Source organism: Dipteris shenzhenensis, chromosome 10 (genome assembly GCF_047967505.1).
Source record: "Dipteris shenzhenensis isolate YYH24624 ecotype China chromosome 10, Dip_SZ_1.0, whole genome shotgun sequence".
Lineage (NCBI taxonomy): Eukaryota > Viridiplantae > Streptophyta > Polypodiopsida > Gleicheniales > Dipteridaceae > Dipteris > Dipteris shenzhenensis.
In genome coordinates, this window is record NC_141605.1 from 10,322,351 (window position 1) to 10,344,838 (window position 22,488).

Here is a 22,488-nt window from a genome sequence, read left to right on the forward strand (position 1 = left end):
AAACTCCAACCATTCTTAGTTTATTTTTTTGATTATGTTTGATTATGTAAAGAGTATGTAATGCGCATGCGAGAGAGAGAGAGAGAGAGAGCAATTACCCGCGTCTTCAATGGTCTATTAAACAAAAAAGTACATGTGCTCAAAGAACCACTTGCTTCTCCCATTTCGTCCAAAATAACCACACCGCATCCTCAATGGTCTATTAAACAAAAAAGTACATGTGCTCAAAGAACCACTTGCTTCTCCCATTTCGTCCAAAATATAGAACATGAGAATAGCTACAATATCACCACACGCTCCGTTACCAGCATAATAAGCACCTACTATTATAGCTGAAGAATCTCAATAAAATAGGATGCAAAGGTATCGAGCACCCAAAAATAAGCTAAAGTACCCTGCACAATATGCTGGATCCAAGCCGAGGTATTGGCTGGAGATCAGAAAACATAATTCACAGCACACGAGACAACAGCTATTTCAAGGCCAAACCCAGAAGAGGCTAGAGAGGTGAAAACAAGAATGTGGCACCATTTTTTAACAGCTCAACATTCAAGGGCATGCCATGTGCTCAAAAATCGTTGGAGCACCACAGTGAAGCTAGTGCTCATTGCAGCACCAACCAAAACAATAACATGTAAAAAGAAATCTTCACTGAAAAGGTTGAAGCACGGGTTATTCCCTGCCCAAACAAAAGAATTTCAGCCATCTCCAAACCACCTATATAGCTTCAAACCACCGCCTTGGAGGCATGATACATAAAGGGATATGCTATGTCCACCTAACATATTACAAAATGCCTTCAAGAGATATCTTACAATTACACAAATTCAGCCTGCCAATTTTGTCATCTTTCCAAAAAGAAGTGTAGCCATATTGGGCACTGTTAACTTCGAGTGAAAATCCTGTTGCCGCTTCCTCAGTTTGTTCCAACTTCTGTAAACAAGCATACTATTTCAGCTGCACAGTGAAAAGAACAAGGTGCAAAGGGATTTCAGCACTTGAAGCCTGCCTGGTCCGAGGAACAGGAAAATCTTGTCCATAGCTAGACGTAAATATCTGGCTGTGAACTTTCCATGCTGAAGCTTTCAGTCACAAAGACCAAACTTCAATCTCAAACTGCCTCCCCAATTTGCACAAAATGGCCAGGGGAAAGGGAGATCTTTAACTGAAGATTCCAATACCTCCTGAAGAAAATTGACAGGAGCAGGGCTTTCAAGATCTTTTGTAACAGCGATCTTTTGTAACAGCCCCCATTATCTTGCCAACAGATTCAAGCACCAAACTCTTTGCCATTTAAACACTCGTGAACTGACTCACACATTAAGTATATTCAGGTTACAGGAGGCAAGCTTCCAACACAAGGTGCAGGAGCATTTCATGATGTAGGACTATTCCATGATTCCTCCCCATCTTGTTGTTGTGTCAGATAACCGGTTCACTGTAGAAGCAAAAGCACTTACCAGACTTTCCCTGCATTACACGAATACAAGAATCCACATCAGCACTGGATGCTTTTCGATGCCCACATTTGTTTCCTTCTGCTGAGGTTCTCTGAGATAGAGGAAGACAATTCTTGCCATAAGATAGAAGCAGAATGTCATATCCAACCTAGATGACTGGAAACTGCTACAGAGACAGAAAACACCTTTCCTTGCATTGAATCGATCAATTTGCATGCAATCTAATGTGGCAGGGAACTTCCAGTCCTGTATCTATCGTAGACCTTGTCACCCATGTAGTACCCTTAGTACTCAAGAGAACACATTGAAGTGATTACAGAGCTTGGATTTCGTGAGTCTTGCAGTATGGTTCCATCTTCAGAGCTACTGCTTGTCTGCCGGATTGGAAAACTGTTCCGCAATACATTTCCTTCTTGCATTTGAAAAACCTCAGAAGGAGACAATATCTTTATGCAGTGCACATTCCTGACAAACTCCCTGCAAAAAACAATCAATGCAGAGATGGTTACAGAACTATAGACTCCAGAGAAGCAAGTCCTCATTAAACCCTCAAATGCAATGACTGAGACTAACCTCTGTGAATATGCTATTAGATTTTCAATTCATGTGTCTAACGTATGAAGAGAAAAGTACTTACTCCCACGGATCATCACCAAGAAGAAGCCAATCACTCTCTTTATCTACAAATATAAGCTGCCAGCCTGATCTTGGATCCTCTAATTGGCCTTCCAGACTAAACAATCTTGCAAGTTCATGACGAAGCTCACTGTAATTGCTAAATCGTGTAACATCCAGTGAACGACCAACTGACCCAAGCTTGTAAACCTGGACAGAAAACACAACATTAAAATGAATGATTAATGTAAGCAACACTCTGGAATTATCTATATGGGAGCCTCAATAAGCATGTTTTGGAATCTCCCACTTACTTTTGTGTACGTCCTCATTGGAGGATTGACCTGAGTCAAGGCTTGAACCTGTTGCAGAAAGCGATCATCATCCAGGCTTCCATTGAACAGGCTAGTATTCAAAGGAAGGTCCATCCCCACCACAGAGGACTGTCCCTGCATCAACTGACTTACACATTGATTTTGAAACTCATTGCTGCCACTGTAAGCTCTGGTGCAAGCAGACATTGACGTTGGCATGACCATTGCAGATGAATCAATATTAACTCCAAAGAGAATTTGCCTGTGAAGATCAGATTGCAAGGCATCTTGTTCCTGAGAGCAATCCCTGAGACTAAAAGGAGGTGAGGGCAATGCTGGACCTGAGAAATTTGACAGCGCAATTGGATCTGATTGAGGGAGAATACAGGTGCCTCCTGTAGGCCTTGTAGTATCTATCAGGTCACAGTGCAACCCAGTTGAAAGCTGGTTCACTGTAACATGTCCTGCAGGAAGCCATGATGTGGACATCATCGAAACCGGAGAATCCTGATGCAGCTCAGATCCTGATATCATCCCAGGTTGTTGAACCATAGACTGAGCTGCTGGCATCCCATTCGAGTGTAGAGCATTGGAATCTGCTCCAAAGCTACCAAGAATAGATTGCAACGAAAAAGAGTTATGAGAAACAGCTGTTGAGTTGAGCATTGAGCTACAATCAGTTAACGTTGATTGAGGTGTAGAAACTGTGCTATTCAGTGTCGCCTGTGATTGAGAAGAGGATAAGTGGGTAGCAGCACCAGCAACATTAGGTAATGAATATGAAAGTTGTTGATGTAGCTGCTCAGGATGTACACCATAGGTCTGTCGTTGTTGCAGAGAAGAGTAATGGGATTGTGGAAGAGTGTGTTGTGCTTGCTGTTGAAGAGGGGTGACATGCTGTTGAAGAGGGGAACCATGCTGTTGTGCTTGCTGTTGAAGAGGGGGCTGCTGTTGAAGAGGGGGGGCATGCTGTTGTGACTGCTGTTGAAGAAGGCCGTTTTGCTTTTGAAGCTGAACAAGTGGTGGATGGTGAAGCACTGGCACAGGTTGTGACTGTGTGGGAGATGGTTGTGGCTGCTGCTGAGGCAGAAAAAGGTAGTGTGGTTGTTGTAGAGGCTGAGTCTGTGCTCTGTACAGCACTTGGTCGTGCTGCATAGACTGCTGCTGGAAAGTTAACTGCTTTGATGGGAAAATTTCCTGAAGTGCAGCCGCTCCTAATGCGTCATACATCTCAGATTCTATGGTTGAGTCCAATCTCTGCTGCAAAGCTCCCCAAGAATTCATTCCTATCCCTTGGGTAACCAAACCATGAAAGCCACTGTCACCATTTTGATTTTTCATCCACATTGATGCTTTTTTGAAGCTCTCAAGTTCCATGTCTCCTAAATGTCACAGGAAACAGCCAAACAAAGACAAGTTCATAGTCAAAATTCAAAGTTATGATTTGTTTAGGCTCTCGTGTTCACACTTTGTATTTTCAGTGCCAGTATGTTAAGAGTATCTAAAGGCTGGGCTAATTTCATTTTTCCAGGGGCATCTTTGGTCACGAATCAAATTCCCCCTATCATCACTTACTGCAGGGTAAAGACAAGCACTTCTTGGAACTATAAACACTCACAATATGTATCTTCCTGTGGTCCAGACCGCATTGCACTAGACACACAAGAGCCTGTGTAATATTAAACAGCATCATCCTTACACACAGTGATGCCAGATTCAGCGCAGAGTGTCGAATTGCAGCCAGTATGTTAAGAGTATCTAAAGGCTGGGCTTCAAGATCACAAAAAATAATTTCATTCTTCCAGGGGCATCTTTGGTCACGAGTCAAATTCCCCCTATCATCACTTACTGCAGGGTAAAGACAAGCACTGCTTGGAACTATAAACATTCACAATATGCATCTTCCTGTGGTCCAGACCGCATTGCACTAGACACACAAGAGCCTGTGTTATATTAAACAGCATCATCCTCACACAGTGATGCCAGATTCAGTGCAGAGTGTTGAATTGCAGCATAAGATCCTTGTTGCCAAGCTCAACGTATATCAACTCACCCCAAGAAAGCAGTAGCGCAAGGAATGTTTGCAGCTCTAAAACTTCAGAGACAAGACCGAGCACTGAATGTTTAGTCTTGCAGAGCTTTGAGGGTTTGGACAAGAATCCGAGGAGGACTGATGAGTAACAACTGAAGCAACCAGTAGGAAATTGAACAGCAGCCCCTAATCTGGAATAATATCATCCTCTCTGATACAGTGGTACACAACCAGGCACTAGATCCTAGAAAAACCCGTTAATGATGCTTGGAGATTTCCAAACTTTTCTTCTTCTTTTTGCGTGAGTCTCACAAAAGAGGACACAAGTGTGCAAGTTGCACTCATCGTTCAACGCTGACTGTGGAAACATATGTAAGTTGAGAGTTGGAACTTCACACTTACCATTGGGACACGTGAAGTTCTCTCAAGTGCTAAATTTTGTGTTGATAGAATTTCAAGTCTAATCCTGCCTGCAAGTCAATCTTTCTATTTCTATGGTTCATGTATGATGAATGACACACATGAGGCAACAGAAGGCACTAGTGGCCAATCAGATCTCCCCCACCTGGTGGATGCCTGTACGACGAGCACCTGAGGCACACACCCAGGTGTGTGAGAACAGCTTCTCAGAGAACTTATGTGATCCATGCTGGAGCATATGGTTTATAAAGGTATGGACCCAACGAATATGGCCAACAGAAAAGGCCAAACATGACCAAGTACACGTCTTCGATTAAAAGCTAAGGATAAGCTGATACATTAACTACCAAGCATGGCAAGGACCTTTTTTAGGTGCCCACATTTACCCAGAAAATATCAAAGATGAGTTCAATCTGATATTCAAAACCTTTGAGCACAGCAAAATACCTCAAAGGACTCCACAGTTTACTTGCTAGGAACTGCTCAAGGGCCGCCCAGATGGGAGTTCAAAAGACTCTCTGAAGCAGCAATGGTCCTATCTCCTATACTGCTTGGTTTTGCTGTGAGTTAAAGATGCAGGTATGTTTAAAGCTTACAGATAAGTGTATCTATAGCTTCAATGCTCTTCTGAGGTCTCAGCTAAGAAGGTGACTTCACACCCTTGGGCAACTTAAACGGTTCCATTACATGGATGGCTCAATCTGGGTAAACCTTTTAATTGGCAATTGCAATCCCTTTTAAATGCTATTCACATACTCGCCAAGCAATCAAAGTGATCAGATAGCCTTCACATCCTTGTGCAACTTACACAGTTCCATTCAATGGATGGGTCAATCTGGATTAAACCTTTTAATTAGCAACTCCACATCCTTGAGCAGTGTAGACAGTTCCATTACATGGAAGGGTCAATCAGCACAAACCTTTTAATTGGCAATTGAAAGTCCTTTTAAATGCTATCAACATGCTTGCAAGGCAATCAAAGTGATCCAATAGACTTCAAGATGACTTAAAAGCACTTGATTCACTTGCAAGTGTACCTTATAACAGTATTTATTATCATTTGAAAAGTGTACTTTTCAAAGTGATCAACTGGCACTAATTCACTTAGAAGTGTGTTCTTACATGCAACCAAAGCTATACACTTTGATCATTACATGAAATATGTACTCTTCATGTGCTGCCTGTAAACTTTCATTAAGAACATGAGTTATCATCTTCAAATTCAAGTTCCTATTGTGCGCGTCAGAGGGATGCAGTGCTACAAAATATTAAATTAGTGTCTCTTGCACATGTCCACATCATCACAAAGAACCACCAGTCATAACAATTGAAAACAGGCTGTATGCAGCATTACAAAACTTTCAATATTTTGTTATTACCGTTAGTCAATGAGGCACCAATTTGTTGTGGCCATGGCTGCTTGAGTCTCCAATTCGAAGATGGAGGATACACAAGAAAAGTCGTTAGTGGTTCAATCTCCCATAATGAAACCCGCCTTTGACGCTCACCAGCTGTTGATTCATCCCACCCTACCTGCAATTTAAAATATCTTCAGTGAACTAAGGCAAGTTGCCTTAAAACACAAGTCTACATGTGGATTGTTCACTCAAACCCAATTCACATTGAAGGGCATGGGATATCATTTCCAAAGAAATCTTCATATGCTGAATATTGTGACCAAACTATAGGTGAAGTCTTAAAGAACAAGTTTCAAAGACAAGATGTCTACAAACCCTCTTCCTCTTTTGAGATATGACATTTGCTCCCCTGGCCAAGCAGAAAGTCGAACAAGCATTCAAAAACGAAACAAGAACTATATGTATGAAATGACAATCATAAAATTTTCCCAAAACTGTCCTGCCCGTATGCACAGTTTACATGCATCAATAGAAAGATTAGCATGCACAACCCTTTACGGTTAGGCTTGTTCAGACCAACATAAATTGTGCAATTAAACATGCCAGTACTCTAATTTGCTATTCATCGATCAAAAAGAGATTTTATCCTTCAAACCTATGCAGTTTATCCTAATGACCTCATTTCCAACATCAATAATTGTTGCATATACATAGAAGCATTGCATGCTGATCCCTATGAGTTGGCGATGAAATCTTTGTGGGGTATAGAAGGGACAACGCCCTGCCTGTAAGCCCCCCAGAGAGCTCGGGGACTTGTCCTATGTAGAATTTATCAGTCAGTAGAGTGCCATGTGTGCACAAGAACAAGGTGCCACATAGGCACATGAATATGGAAAACGACTGCAATATAGGCAGAGGAATGGCTGCCATATGGGCAGCACATAAATCTACCAAGTAAGCGGGCATATGGAGCAGCCATGTGGGCTGTGTAAGCAGCGAAGTGCTGCAGCAGAGACTGCAGTTGTATGACATAGATATGCCCCTGGCAGAGGGCAGATCAGAGGAGCTGGAATAGAGCCCAGCATGAGCCCAACTGCTCGCTGGAAAAGAGGCCAGGTAGGGGCTTAAATGGACCAAGTACTGCTCTGCCAGTACACAGATTGGTTGGCCATTTCGCAGGGGATGATTCAGACGGATCTTATTTGCCCAGATTAGGGCAGGTTTGCCTGCCTTCTAGGCCTTGGTTGGTCAGTTCATGAGCTCATGAGGTGGTGGGGCAACCAGCCATACCCCTACATAAAGAGGGCCTTGTGCCCAGCCTTGATCAATTCACTGAGAGCCACTGTAGCTCACAATAAGCATGCAGCTAGTAGGGAGAGGAAAGGCAGTTCTGGAGCAGTGGTTGACAGCCCTCTAGGTGCTTCTACAGCAGGAGGAGCAGGTGTAAGCCCAGAACTGGAGTGCAGACGATCGGATGAGGTTGCCCATTTTGGTGCAACATTTTTGCTGTTCATTGCATTGCACATCTATCTTCAGATCTAGGCTCTAGGACAACTAGCCCCTTTTCTATAACAAGCCGTCTTATTATATCTGTGAAACTTGACCAGCTAGCTGCCATCAAGTTTCAAAAAGAAAACTCAAATACGCTACTATGGCTGACAAGGGGATAAAATCGTACCTTGATTGAACGCCACTGGGAATTCGGCCAACGAACTGGATCTAGGTCACCAATACCAGTGATAGTTCCCATATATCTGTGTAAATGCATACAATGTCAAGGACTATAATTTTCAACATCTAAATACTTAAGACAAAAGTCACAAAAAAGAAACAGCAAGATTTCACCTTCTTACACTTGATTCTTCCGTCTCAAACAGCATTCGAAAGCGCATGCCCACAGAAACACGTGTGTGGTAGACTGCTTTCTCATACTTTGAATAAGGGATCACAAATTCTGAAGGGCTTGCTCTAGAATTTTTTAAAGAAAAACTGAAGAGCATCAGATATGCTCTAGAAATATTCAAAAAACTGAAGAGCATCAGAAATGCATTGACAGAGATCAAAACATAAATTCAACTGATTCCATGCCACTGCATGGTGTGCATTTTAGAACAAAGTACATTACTACCTGGGATTATAAAAGACGGTGAATCGGCTATTGGTAGCTGCAGCATGAGCTGCTGCAGCAAGGACACCAATATGCATGCTGTCACTCGACAACACTGACGATGGCATAACAGTTTGAGGCCTGCTTGCTCGACGGATTCCCAAAAGCAGTTGGTTTTTCTCATTTCTTCAAAAGAAGTCAACAGCACGGAGCACAGAATCAAAACCCACATAACTGTATATTGGTTTTGAAACAAACACGTGACTTTCTGTTTACACTAATTACTAAAATTCATATTGCAAGGCTGCTGATCCGAAACTGGAATGGTGATTTGTGAAGGAATTCCCCATGCACTTCACATTAATGGATCAATCCATAGAAATCAAGCGCACTCATGTTTTATTAACTTCTGGAGTCGTCATCAACTTCTTGAAGCAAACAACAAGCTACCACAGAACCCAAATCCTATCCCCCTTGAGAAATTGTCTTCCTCGATTAGAAAATGAAATATATGAAAGTGACACTTACTCAATACCCTTTTCAAGGTCATAACTCAAGTTTGACAAAAGAAACAGATTTGATATGATTGAAAAGAGATTAACACCAGCAGTCCGGAACCATGATGAACAAATTAAATACACAGGATAAAATTGGCAACGTTCTCATATGTATTTGAGAACCCAACCCTCGTCTTTCTGTGACTGTAAAGGAGAGGGAAAAATCACACTAAATGATTATGAAACTGTCACTTCTTCACAAAACACATATCCACTTGCGTGGTAAATTCATTTATTGCATATCTTTATTTTCTGAAATTTCAAGTTCCTTAAATTAGGATTTTTGCCAAAAGAATGCTAGGTTTTCCTACTGTTCAGTTGGATACTTGGCTAGTGTCTAGCATTTGAGGGTGGACCTCCATTGAAGGGGTTACGGGCATTAGTGTCCCACAAGTTGAGACCTATCTCTGTGAGAAAGCTTAAAGCCCAGACCCCACCGAAGTACCCAAACATGGACCAATCATTTCCATGCATAGAATGCAACCGACCAAGTAACTATTAACACAGTAGCCCTGGGTGTGGACTTGCAAAAATGAAAGAGTCGAAGAGACACAAGGCAAGACAACAAACTAATAGGCCTAATAGGTTATGTGAGAAGGCCAACCAAACTCAAACTAACCCTAGACTAGCCCTTTGAATAGAGCTAACTGCAAGAAACCTAAGGCTGAAAACAGAAGTCAAATCAGAGTAGTATTGATCACCTAAACTGAATTTTTTGTGAGGTAAAAAGAGTGGTTAAAATAACCTTAGTCCACAATTTCAGTATGACACGTGGCATGCTGACATGGCAGGCTGAGGTGGCAGCCAAACGTATGCCTTTGGTAAGACACAAGAGCTGTCAAAATTCAGGACACTTGTGAAGCACTGTAGCATGGAATAGTAGAGCAAGCTAATACTGCTGCAGCTCCTTAAAAATGTCTACTTCCTTGTCTTTGATTTCCCCTTGCAATTTCCTTGCCTTCTTGAGTGAGAACATCCCACCAGCAAAAGCGCCCACCAGGGGGCCAGCACGTAGGAATCTGACAAGGGCCATTACCGTCACAGTCAAGACCACTGTTGCATCACCATTGAGCACAAAGCTGCAACACATCGTGCAAGACATCTCACACCCTTGTGTAACATAAACACTAACACATCGCCCATGGCTGCCCAGTTAGGACTAATAATCAGAGAAGAGCGAACATTTCCCTCCTACTCAAGGTTCAAATTTCAAACACCCAATAACCAACACGGCCTATTCCCTCACAAACAAAAATGTTCAGACCTATTTTCCCATTTTGCCAATACAAAGCCCACATAAGAGCCTTCGAGCACTCCACCAGGTTACAACAAGTGGACATATACCTAGATGAATCCAAGAACATTCCCAAACTCGTCCTCTAAAAAGACTACAAAGTGTAGTTTCAATCTCATGATAGTCACTCATAAGATTGAAAACCATAAACTCCATCACACATAGCAGGGACTAGTTACTATGACATCCCCACTGACGTCATCAGCGTCCAACAGTGGGTGTAGACCATACTATAAAAATATGCTCACACGTACAAATCCACACACCCACACATACTTGAGCATCCATTTATACAAAGTCTTCGTACTGAGTTTCTGTCGGCACTCCGGAGGTGAAGGGCAGACTCAGCCATGACGAAGGCTAGCACTAAAGGAGAAGGCTAATCAAAAAGTAGTCCAAAATCTCTTCATCCAAGCTACAACTGCTTGTGAAGTCTAAACGATTTCATTTTAGTCTCTCCCAAACGAGCATCTAAATCTAGCTAATAGGGCGACGCACCATTTACACCAGGTGGCCATCATGCTTACACCTAAACTCTAATGACAATCAGTAAAGCCAAGATGACTACATAAAAGACTTCAAGCACTTAGCCAGGTTACACCAGCTGGACATCATGCCTACATCTAAAACTCCAATGACAATCGGTAAGGCTAAGATGTCTACCTGATGAAAAGTACAGAATCTCCAGCCGTGAGTCTTTTGGCACTTACAAAAACGCTCCAACCTGTGGTAAGCAGATGCCGCTTTGGCTGCCCTGTGACATCAACACAAATAATCTTCATCAGGCTGGAACAAAATTCAAAATAAGCATCAGGGATAAACCCAACATCCCAGTAAACCACTTTCAGAATGACGAAGTTGGGTTTCGAGTCCACGAGAAACCCTAAATTCGTCATCAACATGCCAATGGCCACCTTACCTACCACACGTGGCCTTACAATGAAAATTAATGGACCCAGTCATAATAATTAGCAACAGTTCCAAAACATAAATGAATTTCTACCTCAGAGTCTCTTGGGGAGTTTCCAACTAAGCAATTAATTCTTTGATGCTCTCTCTCTCTCTCTCTCTCTCTCTCTCTCTCTCTCTCTCTCTCTGCACGCAAGCGCTCACTCGCATGCACACACCCAAAACAAATGTTTGCATGTACATAGAACTATACCTCCATACATCCAAGCACACATACCTGTATCTATATCCATATCCATATCCATATCTATATCTATATCTATATCTATATCTATGTATGCGCACATGTATACATACCTATGCACACATATATACACATATGCAAACGTTCACATCTATATGTACATAATCTAATGAACATGCATCCATACAAATGCATATACAATGTATATACATACATACATGTATGCATATCTATGCATGAATATATAGATGTGTGCATGTGTGCGTGAGGCATCCATGTGATAAATACATATAGAAGTGTGTGTGTGCGTGTGTGCGCATGTGTGTGTACATAAATAAGTATGCATGTAAGTTTGTATGCATTCATGCATGCATTTGCACATGTTATATTATGCATTTACATGTGTCATGAACCCAAGGTCGTGCCAAACCTTATCATGTAGTAATAATATGAATAATAATTTTACCTCGTTACAATTACCCCACAAGGTTAGAAACCAATTGACTACATCATACATAGCTACAATGACAGCTTCACTGACTAATCACTCCCCAACAATCAAGGCAAACCATTGTAATGGCAATCCTCTCACAAATGCCAACCTGCACCCCTGATCTGCACTCATTTATGGGTAAGTCTTTGACAAGTGAAGGCTAGACTCTATCATGCAACATATATGCATGCACATAAACATCGCCATCATGGCCATTGGCATGCTCAACGTCCAAGGTGGATGGTTTGTGGTTTGACATATGATTCTTGGATGATGGGTTCCCATGTACATACATATACACATACATACATGAACACATTCCTAGATGCACAATGCTAGTGTGCAAGGTGTACACACATACACATACCTATAGATACAACTACAGTTATGTACGAATGGGCATGGCAACATGCCTAAATTCATACTCTACCAGCACAATGTAAGCTGGGTGAAAGACGGGGATTCTAACCACCCACAAGGCTTATTGCCTTCAACTCCAGTACGCAGGAATTTATATTTGCCGAGGTACCAAGTCTTCAATGCGATTGTACATAATAGTCCCTAGCTATTATTGCCTTTGTACTCGCCTAGCCAAGATTTGTTATGACAAGACCAAAAGGCAGATGATACATCCTATGAATGTAATTTGCTGTGTTATGGCATAACCCTTTTTGAAAAGTAATAGAATAAATCATTAAATTGAGAGATAAACAACACCCTATGCAAAGAGGAGAGACCCTGTAGAATTGGGAACTAATCACTTCATATTTAGACATATCGCACATATTTGAGTCAATGTGAGGCATTCGTATGATATTCAACACAGCATACTCAAGTTGTTGTTGTTTACCATAGATATCACCTTCCAAACCTAAAGAAGATTGAGTAATGATAAGTTGTACAATTAAGTTAACAAAACGCTAGAGGGAAAATTCCTCCACCAAAACAATTTGGATCTTTGTACATGAAATCTTTGAAATTTGGAACGCCTAGGACAAATACATCATCTATATATCTCCTGACCTGACTAAGCTTATGAAGAACGATTTGACAAGTCTCACAAGAGATCAATTGTTGCATAAACTCAAATTCAGGTACAAGCACAATTAGTGTCCATTGGAATACCAATGCTTTGTTGGAATAAAGAGTCTCCTAGAGTTATGAACAAATCATCTAGAAGAAAGTTTAACAAACAAAGGACATTTTCAGCATCTACAACTTTTGTGCACCTTTCCTTCAAGGCCTTGCTTTTTCGATTTCATCCAACAAAATCAAAATGCAAGGCTGTTTTGTCAAATCTTAAAACTTAGCATCTACCTAGATGAATCCAAGAACATTCCCAAACTCATCCTCTAAAAACACAACATAGTGCAGTTTCAATCTCACGAGAGTCACTCATAAGATTAAAAACCATAAACTCCATCATGCATAGTAGGGACTAGCTACTATGACATCCCCACTGACGTCATCAGTGCCCAACAGTGGGTGTAGACCATAGTATAAAAGTATGCTCTCACACATACAAATCCACACACCCACACATACTTGAGCATCCATTTATACAAAGTCTTCGTACTGAGTTTCTGTCGGCACTCCAGAGGTGAAGGTCAAACTCAGCCATGACGAAGGCTAGCACTAAAGGAGAAGGCTAATCAAAAAGTAGTCCAAATCTCTTCATTCAAGCTACAACTACTTGTGAAGTCTAAACGATTTCAATTTAGTCTCTCCCAAATGAGCATCTAAATCTAAATCTAGCTGATAGGGCAACGCACCATTTAAGGTAGAAAGAATTATTGCAATACCAGCAGGCCGCAACTTGGACAAAAACTTCACAAGGTGAAATTTGCATGTCCGCTAATACGGCAGAAGCATATACCTAGATGAATCCAGAACATTCCCAAACTCATCCTCTTAAAACTCAGCATCTATCTTTTTCATATTTGTAAATGAAAACTTGTGAAGCGAGCTTTCCTATTCGAGACTTCAGATCTTCCAAATCTGTCTTACAAAGAAATTCATGCGAGAATACCCGATCAGGGTGATCAGCAGAAAATCAGTACACAGGATTGCAAATGAGAAGGACATTGATAGCTGATAGATTTACCATGGTTACATTTACATGTAAACAAAGTGGTACTTGAGTATAATACATGTTTGAGCGACACAAAAACACTCTGATAAACATGCAATTACTACCACTATCGGGAACTGTAGAGAGCTGTAATGCATAGATGACAAGACTGGCAAAGAGCCATCTGGCAAAGCCATTTCCAGAGTTTCCCTAGCCTCCACTCTACACGTGTAACACCTAAGACCACAGCTACCTGCCTGCCAACAGCTTGTCAAAATTGAAGCACAGCAAGATAATCCATCCAGATTCTCATAAATCCCATTGTTAGTCATTTCAATAAACACGCCAAAGACAACCATATTACCTCGGTAAATATGCCGAAATTTCCAATCAGTATCATGTAAATCTCTGGCGATGAGTTCCTGTGCTGGTGGCTGCTGTGAGAAATCCTGCAGTGCAAAATACTTGCTTCAAAGATGCAAGGAAAAATCTAGCACCAAGAATAATTACACTTGACATTTTAACGATCCTACATTTCGTTCAGCAACACTCTGCAAGGAGAAACATATGACAGAAATAGGTTTTCCCAGTACAGTTAATCAAATCAGAAGTCATACAAGTGGCGGAAAGACTTTTTCAGCTGCACGGCGTGGTATTGAGAAGCCACCATGGGTGCTAGTATCGCTGGCTGTTAGTGTTTTACAGAAGAAATTGTTCGGCTGCCTGTTCTGAGAGCCTATATCAGGTACAAAAAAAGGCTCTTTCTCTTGCTGAAAAAATCAATAATTCCAGGTGAGACTTCCCTGCCCATACCACGGACGATAAAATTTCCAGGTAACTTCAGGTCACAAAGTCGAATCCATCATAAGTTCCCAGGGTATGGATTACCGTATTGACAGGCTGCAGAGTCATTTGACAATAGACTTCATCTGTCTCCATATCAGCCTGAATTCAAAAGCAGTGGAAGAGAAAAATTAGGATGACTGAAAATAATTATAACAAACCGCTCAGATCATTAGAGATCAAAAGGAAAAAAGCATACATGCAGAGTTATATCATGAAGCTGACAGATAAGCTGAGGTAGGAGATTAGGATAATTCGGGATGTGCGCATCCACCTCCCTTTGAGTGGAGGCAGCCACCTGTGATAAGGAAAACCCATGTTAGCCTTACCTCAGATAGCACATGATATATCTTACACTTGATTTCTCTTGAGCTACTGAGCTGCTTTATTTTATTTTCTGCATAGTACTCAGCAAGGGCCTTAGCACGCCCTTTGTGGCTTGTATGAGTTCTTTTCCCTTTTTGGTGTGTTTTGCACATTGTCCCATAGGCCCACGAGGCTTTCCGCGGACGTCTCACACACACACACACACACACACACATATCTGAATGAGAGAAAGAATGACAGAATAAATTAAATATTTAAAACATAAAAAACTACTCAAATTTATGTATATGATGCAATATTAAAATCTTTACTTAGAAATCATATGCATACTTAATTTCACTCTTTTTCCAAGTTCAGCTCCCCGCTTTTTGTTTCGTCTTATGTTCAATCATTCTAAACATGCCTAAGGCTGATTTCATATGTAAGATTGTGTCTACTTTTTTCATTAATAAACCTCTTATGTATTAGGCTTTAGCGAAACATCAAATTACTACATTGAGTGATAGAAGATTCTTTAGTTGTACAAAGGCGTGAAAATCTATGGAACTTGGAAGAAATGACTCCATATTTTGCAAAATCAGAAATCAATGTGAGGCATTTTTATAGTGTGTACACCACTTTATTCAGGTTGTTGACGTTTATCACATATATCAATCTCTAATCCTATCGCAGTTTGAGAGAGTCTAAGATCTAAGAAAACACAAGAATCTCCTCTTTAAGTGCAGATAAGTTCACAAGAGTCATGAGATAGATCCCTCTCCAAAAACACAAGCGTCTTTGTACCTTAAGTCTTGAAAGTCAGGAACATGTGGTACAATTACAACGCCTAACTTGGCTAAGCTGATGTAAACTGATAGAGCCAGTATTGATAGAGATAAGACGTAGCATAAACTCAAATTCACGAGTGAAGAGATAGAAGTTTGGTAAAAAGACAGCACAATTATTGCCAATAGGGATTCCTATAAACAAAGAATCGCCTATTCCGATGTAAAGATTATCTAAAAGAAAATCTATCCAAGAGCAAACATCTTCAACACTTAATGACGTTTGTGTATCTTTCCTTTTTAGAATGTCATGATGTTTATTATTTAGCCACAAAAAGTCAAAGCATAAAGTTGTTTTCTCAACTTTTAGCCCTTTGCATTTATCTTTGTCATTCTAAGCTTAAAAACTTCAGCCATTAGCTTCTTCATTCTAAACTTGGGATCTTCCAGCTCAATCTTTGTATAAAGCGCTGTAAAGTCATAGGTTTGAAGGAAAACAAGAGACTCTTTTTCTTGAATGCTTTGAGAGGAATTTAAAAATTTTACAATAAGAATCACTCCTACGGAGTCATTTAAAATCCAGCTTGATTGTGAAGGAACATCTCCCTCCTTTAATAAGTCCCTCCATAGTTCATGGACACTAGGCAACACGGCCTTGAAGCAATAGCTTATCCATTTAGGGGCATCTGTCAACGTAATCTTACAAGTAGCTGCACTACACTTTGCAAACTACCAGCATTAGCTCTAACAAGCAGCATAAAGAAAAGGGATACTTGGATTGCAAACAAACCCGGAAGACATACAAAGACTCTGGTGTTTTGAGGTCAAATCCTTTTGAGAAACTAAGGCAGGGGCGTAAGTTTTGGCAAACGAGTCCAATTCTCTCAAAAGACATTCTAGGTAAAACTTTTTGAATATAAAAACAAAATTATTGGAACATTTGTCCATATAAGATATCACAAATTTCCTAAGGAATTTTCAAAGAAAAGTTTCATTTATTTTAGAAAGATAATTAAACAGACTTGTTCCTATTTCAAAGCAACTTTCTTCAAAATCTTCCCTTTCCATTCCAATAAGATATTTTGACCTCTCCTACACTTTCTTCTATTTGAGATTCCATTATCAATAGCTTTTAAAGGCAATATCTTCTGAAGTACAATCGGAATTTCGTGACTTTCATGAAAAGGTCGCTTAAGTTACTAGAACATGACCTGATAGTTGAAGATATCACTGGAAAACACATGACAACCACATAGTGTCACCAGCATGCAAAAGAGCATCGTGGATAGTCATACTATTCCTGAAGATTTTACTGATTTCATGAGACCATTCAACCTGGTCTTGATTTATGACAGGCTGACATACTTGGAATGGACCTTGAAACGCATTACCCTTTACTTCTCTCCTACATGCAAAACGTATGTATTAGAAGGTCTCTAAGACATAAATCCTAAAATGTTTTGCAACAAGCAATGCCTGATAAGAACTGTAATTTCTATATCCCCAATGGTTCATGTGTGTTAAGAAATCACACTCAATCACTATACTATCCACTTGAACAGTGGGAGCACCCATATTGTCATGTGCATCTGCAGCCCAGGGCATGGCTGCCTATGTGGCAGTTCTGCAGCCCTGCAGCCCGCAACAGCAGTTCAGTAAGCAGGTTGCAGCAAGGACAGGATGATGTTGGCTTGCATGATGGCTGATGTTGGCAGCACAGGACAGCAGGTTGGCAGTACAGTATGACAGTCTGAACAAACCTGCCATGTGGATGTGCGGCATGTGGAGCACGTAACTTACTGCCATGAGGCACGTCAGGACTGGTCAGAACCCTGTAGCAACAGTCGGGTGACTGGTGGATTGGTCAGCAGTCTGCAGCACCAGTTAGATCCATCTGCACAGTGTGGCAGCCTGCAGGCCACAGACTGGGTCGGCCCTCCAGCAGCCCTATATCTATATGAAGGGGTGTTTCCCCCTCATTCTGGCATTTTCCAGAACAGCAGAAGCTCCAGTAGCAACAGCAGAAGTACCAGAGAGCCCTGCAGCAGTCTGACAGCCTCTCCGAGTCTCCGCAGCCCCAGTCGATGCAGCAGTTCTACAAGCCCACGCACTCCAGCAGCAAGAGGCGCAGTAGTTCCTTCTCATAGCCTCTACAGCATAGCATCAGTCGTGGAGAATCTTGTAACTTAGTATAGCCCTTCACTGGGGACTCAGACATGCCCTCTTCAATAAGGCAGACAAACAATTGTACAGAGGGGTATTAGTGGGGATTGCCACGCCCTAATATAAGAATGGTTAGCATAACCATGATGTCCACAGTTCTCTCTCTCTCTCTCTCCAGTCAGCATTCCACCTTCAGTAGTAGCAAGGGCACAGTCAGTGAGTTTCCAGGCACCATGCCCATTACTGATATGTCCATGAGTGCGTATGCTTTTGTGCCTCAATGAGAGAGCATGTGGGTGAAAGACAGAGGGAGGGGAAGAAAAAGAGGGAGAGAAACGGAAAGAGAGAGAGAGAGAGAGAGAGAGAGAGAGAGAGAGAGAGGTATAATGCCAACCTGTAAAACCTTGTAGGGACTACATATTGGAAAAGGTATTAGTGCACACTGACAAAAATACTGTATACACCAATACACCTACAGACTTAGAGTATTCAAAGGCTTGCATTCATACCTGCTCACTATGGCCCTGTGGAAGATAAACAACACGACTTCCCACTGTTGGTAAAGATACGAGAGGTCCAGCACAAGCATGCCACAGCTCAGAATTAAGACTCTTCCTTTCCCCTGCATGACCACAAACACAATTTAAGGACTCTCTCTCTCTCTCTCTCTCTCTATCTATCTATCTATCTATCTATCTATCTATCTATCTATACACACACACATATATGATGTGACACAATTAGAAGTGCAGACTCAGCCATGCAGGATGCTGGATGCTAGCAGAGAGATTAAAAAACATCCAGCTTCAATCCATCCAAACTAGTTGATTGAAGACTACTTGATCCCATCTTAAAATTTGCCAAACAAACATTGTAAGCAATAGTTTGCGAAATTGTAGATGAGAGGGGACCACGCCTATGAAAAGATAAAGAAAATACAATTTTAGTTTTCCAAAGGTGAAATCTGCATGTCCACTAACAGTACAGGAAGCTTTGTCTACAAGAACATGCCAGCCTCACCAGGCAATATTGTAAAAGTCTAACGCAAATTGCAATTTCTAATGAAAAAGTTTATAACCTCAAACTGCCACCCAAAAAAAGTGAAATACTATCAATTACATCATGATAGGACCTTTCCACCAACTTCATCTGCATCCAACATTACCATTGTATAAAAAAGGCGCACACTTGAGTAACATATTCACACGGGTCTTTTGTCCTGAGTTTGTCTGAGAGTTTCGAAGATAAAGGGCAGGCTACAACATGATGAAGACTAAAGTAGATGCGCTCTCTTTGATCAACTGCCCATTTTAGTTCGATAACTACAAAGAAACCACAAGCATGCCCAAACTGATCATATAAAAGCAAAGCAAGATATGCAGTCACCCCACAGGGTCAAAAACAGCCAACTCCATCATACCTATTGCATGGAATAGCTATACTCTGACTACCAAGTTCCAAAGACCCAAGAGTGCTGAATTTGTACACACGTGTTCTGATGCAATCTCACCAAATCCACACAGAAAGCATAGGCTCTATTCCAAAGCTGAAGGGTAGACTTAGCCATAGTCCAAAGTGGCCACCTGATTTTGCAGTAAGTCTTTCGATATTCACATTTCGATTGCCTTACCAGCCACCTTGTCTTCATCAGTAATAAAAAATAGCGAGGGCCAATTATAGTTTTCACAAGTGTCAGAAGCTTGCATTCTGCTACATAGCTCAACAGATTTTCTATTGAGGAGAGTGTCTCGATCCTCTGTGATGACATCATAACTTTTTCTATTGTCCCCTTGTTTCCTTTGATATCAAAGCAGGCCTGTGTTACACTTTGCTGCTGCAGAAGGCACCAGTAATATCGACCCTTTTCCTCAGACGATGAGCCTCCTCTCAGAGGCTACAGAGGAGGGAGGGACCTTTCAAATGGCTGAAATCCCTTTCGAAAAAACAAGGATTATTGTTCATGAAGAGAGAGGTTTTGACTTGACAGTGTGTGTACGCACAGAACAGCGGACAACTAAACATCTCAAGTCAAACAGTAACTGTCTTTCTAGGTTTTGCTTCATGAAACACTATATGTTATACGAAACCTCTGCAGCTGTCTCTCTTTCCCACTGAAACCTGCGGAAAGTCAACTTTTGCAGATTAATGGATCTTTTAATCCCACATTATAAAACCAGGAATTAGAATTTACAGTCTGAAATTATCCCATAAAGAGACCTTCTCATTTCAATATGACATTCAGACCTTCCAGAAAGTCGAGGCAGTGCATATCATAAGGATGATATTTCAGTTAGCTGCAATACTAGACTTGACTGTGAAAAGGCTGTAAAATGGGAGTTCTACTAGGCTGCAAAGAATACTAAGGCGGTTGGCACGCTCTCAGAGGACTATTACTCTAGAGAGAGCCAAGTCGTCAGATCTGGGCCAGTAAGTCAGCAAACTCCAGAAGGCTAAAATCCTGCTCAGCACTATCCTTACGCGTCCTTCACGTTGCTGCTCCCCATGCAACTCCAGACCCAGCCAGTAGTCAAGTGAGCTATATTAGATTATTAGTCCAAAACCAACGCCATAAGGTGTGTGCATCAACATTCGCTGGGTTCAAATATGTCAGTTTGCTTCTCTGCGTCAGAAAAGGGAACGAATTATGTGACGCTTCATGTTTGTCCCATCATTACCCGGGCTTCTAGGCCTCATACAGACCACGTAAGAGCCATTCAAAGAGGAGATATACCTTTGTAAGACTAGAATATATCCAATCACACAAAATTAGATTTTTTGTTTTCACCCGAATGCGACGGCCGTTCCAAAGCCGTCACGCTCCGTATGGTTAGACTTACAAAGTTGGTCTCTGGCACTCTTGCAGTAACTATTTGACAAATTGAACCATTCGAGCTACAGTCCACAATGCAGGATAACTCTTCGACTTACGCAACAGCGGCCTCCGAAAGTCTACTTAGTCGCAGTAGCTGCTATACACTCTTTTGCGTAGCGTGACACTACACCACATGGGCTTCCTCTCTGAGATATACTTGCGACAAATCAGTTTGCTTCGTCGAGGCACTGGCTCCATTTTTCAGGAAGAGACACCCTTGTGTAAGGAGACGATCAAAGAGCAAGCAATGAAAATGTTCTACGCAGCCTAAAATGAAAACCCACATGAATCAGACAGCCTTGGAAGAGACGACTAGCTTAGGGCTGTAGCGCACATGTTTATGACATCGCAAGCTTCATATACCTTCTGGAGGCGGCACGATGGAACCTGAGGCGGAGAGCCTCATCTGTGGAGAATTGAACATAAACCTCGGATGTTTTGACAGGAAGACAATGCACAGCAAAAGGTCAAGAGTAGCAAGTTCGGGTGATGTCCTTCGCCAGCCTCGTAGATGCGAACTATACGATCCTAGTTGCTCCAGCTACTAGCACAAGAATTGTGTTTGATTGATATCTCAGCAGCAATTCAGCGTCCTTTGTTGAGCTACTCCGCCACTCAGAGAAGTAGCATCAACCTCTTTTCTTCCTGTCCCTGGAATTCGAGACATCGTACTTGCCCATCTGGAAGGAGTGCTCATTGTGGAAAGCTGGGCAACAGAGGGCGCTACAGCGGGTCACGTCCTGCACCTCCATGGCCGAGTTGCAGGGGGGGAGCCGGCGGGCATTGGGGCCACCGGCATTCCTTGTAGAGGGGAGGAGAAGCAAGAAGAAGGTGGGCAGGCAGGAGGGGTGAGAGGTGGGCGGGCAACAGAGCTTGGGGAGAGAGAGAGAGAGGGGGGGAATCGTTGTGGGTGGGAACAAGGGGAGGCGTAAGGGAGGGGGGGAGGTGGAGAGAGGCACGCAAACCAACAAAGGCGCAGAGAGGGGGAGACAGGGATGAAGAGGGAGATGGAGATGGAGATGGAGAAGGAGACAGAAACAGAAACAGAAGAAGAAGAAGAAGAAGGGTAGGGGGGGGGGGGGGGAGAGGTTGGGAGGAGGTGGTGGCTATGGCGGAGGAGGAGCAGAGACAGAGGGAGTGACGACGACGATGATGATGGACAGAGGCAGAGGCCGAGGCAGGGGCAGGGGCAGGGGCAGGGGCAGGGGAAGGCAGAGAGAAAAGGCAGTAGGAGGGGAGGGAGGAAGGAGCTAAAATGCCCAAAAAGCTACAACTTATTTCAAGGAATAGGATAGCAACAAAAGCAGAAAGGTGGTGGTGCAATGAGAAACAAAGAAACACAGTAGAAGAGTGTCAAAGGAAGGGGATGACGGCAGAGAGAACAGAGCCTCTTCAGACCCTTTTAGTACTTCTTGGACAAAAACAATAGCACAGTTATGTAGCACAAAACCCCTCTGACTTTCTTTCCCACCTTCACATTTTATGCTTCCTCTCCTCACGCATTTGATTCGATGCTTTCTCCCCCCACTTCCTCATACACACAATATTGCCTTTCTTGGCCCACACAAAATATGACTCTCTCTCTCTCTCTCTCTCTCTCTCCACACCAAGTTTTTTCAAACCACTGTGGTCTTCATGGTTGAGA

At 42.0% G+C, this 22,488-nt stretch overlaps 1 protein-coding gene across 1 annotated transcript; it reads right to left on the minus strand.

Moving 5' to 3' along the window:
- Window positions 1-243: 243 nt before the first annotated feature.
- On the minus strand, window positions 244-22,176 carry LOC147897390 (auxin response factor 17-like). The gene is made up of 14 exons (XM_087380185.1): window positions 21,207-22,176; window positions 18,481-18,593; window positions 14,917-15,015; window positions 14,763-14,819; window positions 14,492-14,644; window positions 14,239-14,323; window positions 10,821-10,911; window positions 8,328-8,492; window positions 8,045-8,167; window positions 7,878-7,953; window positions 6,221-6,374; window positions 2,390-3,771; window positions 2,098-2,285; window positions 244-1,937 (listed from the first exon to the last, which is right to left on the minus strand). Exons 1-14 carry the CDS (start codon window positions 21,265-21,267, stop codon window positions 1,745-1,747), a joined length of 2,940 nt encoding a protein of 979 aa, XP_087236311.1. The 5' UTR covers window positions 21,268-22,176; the 3' UTR covers window positions 244-1,744.
- Window positions 22,177-22,488: the final 312 nt, after the last annotated feature.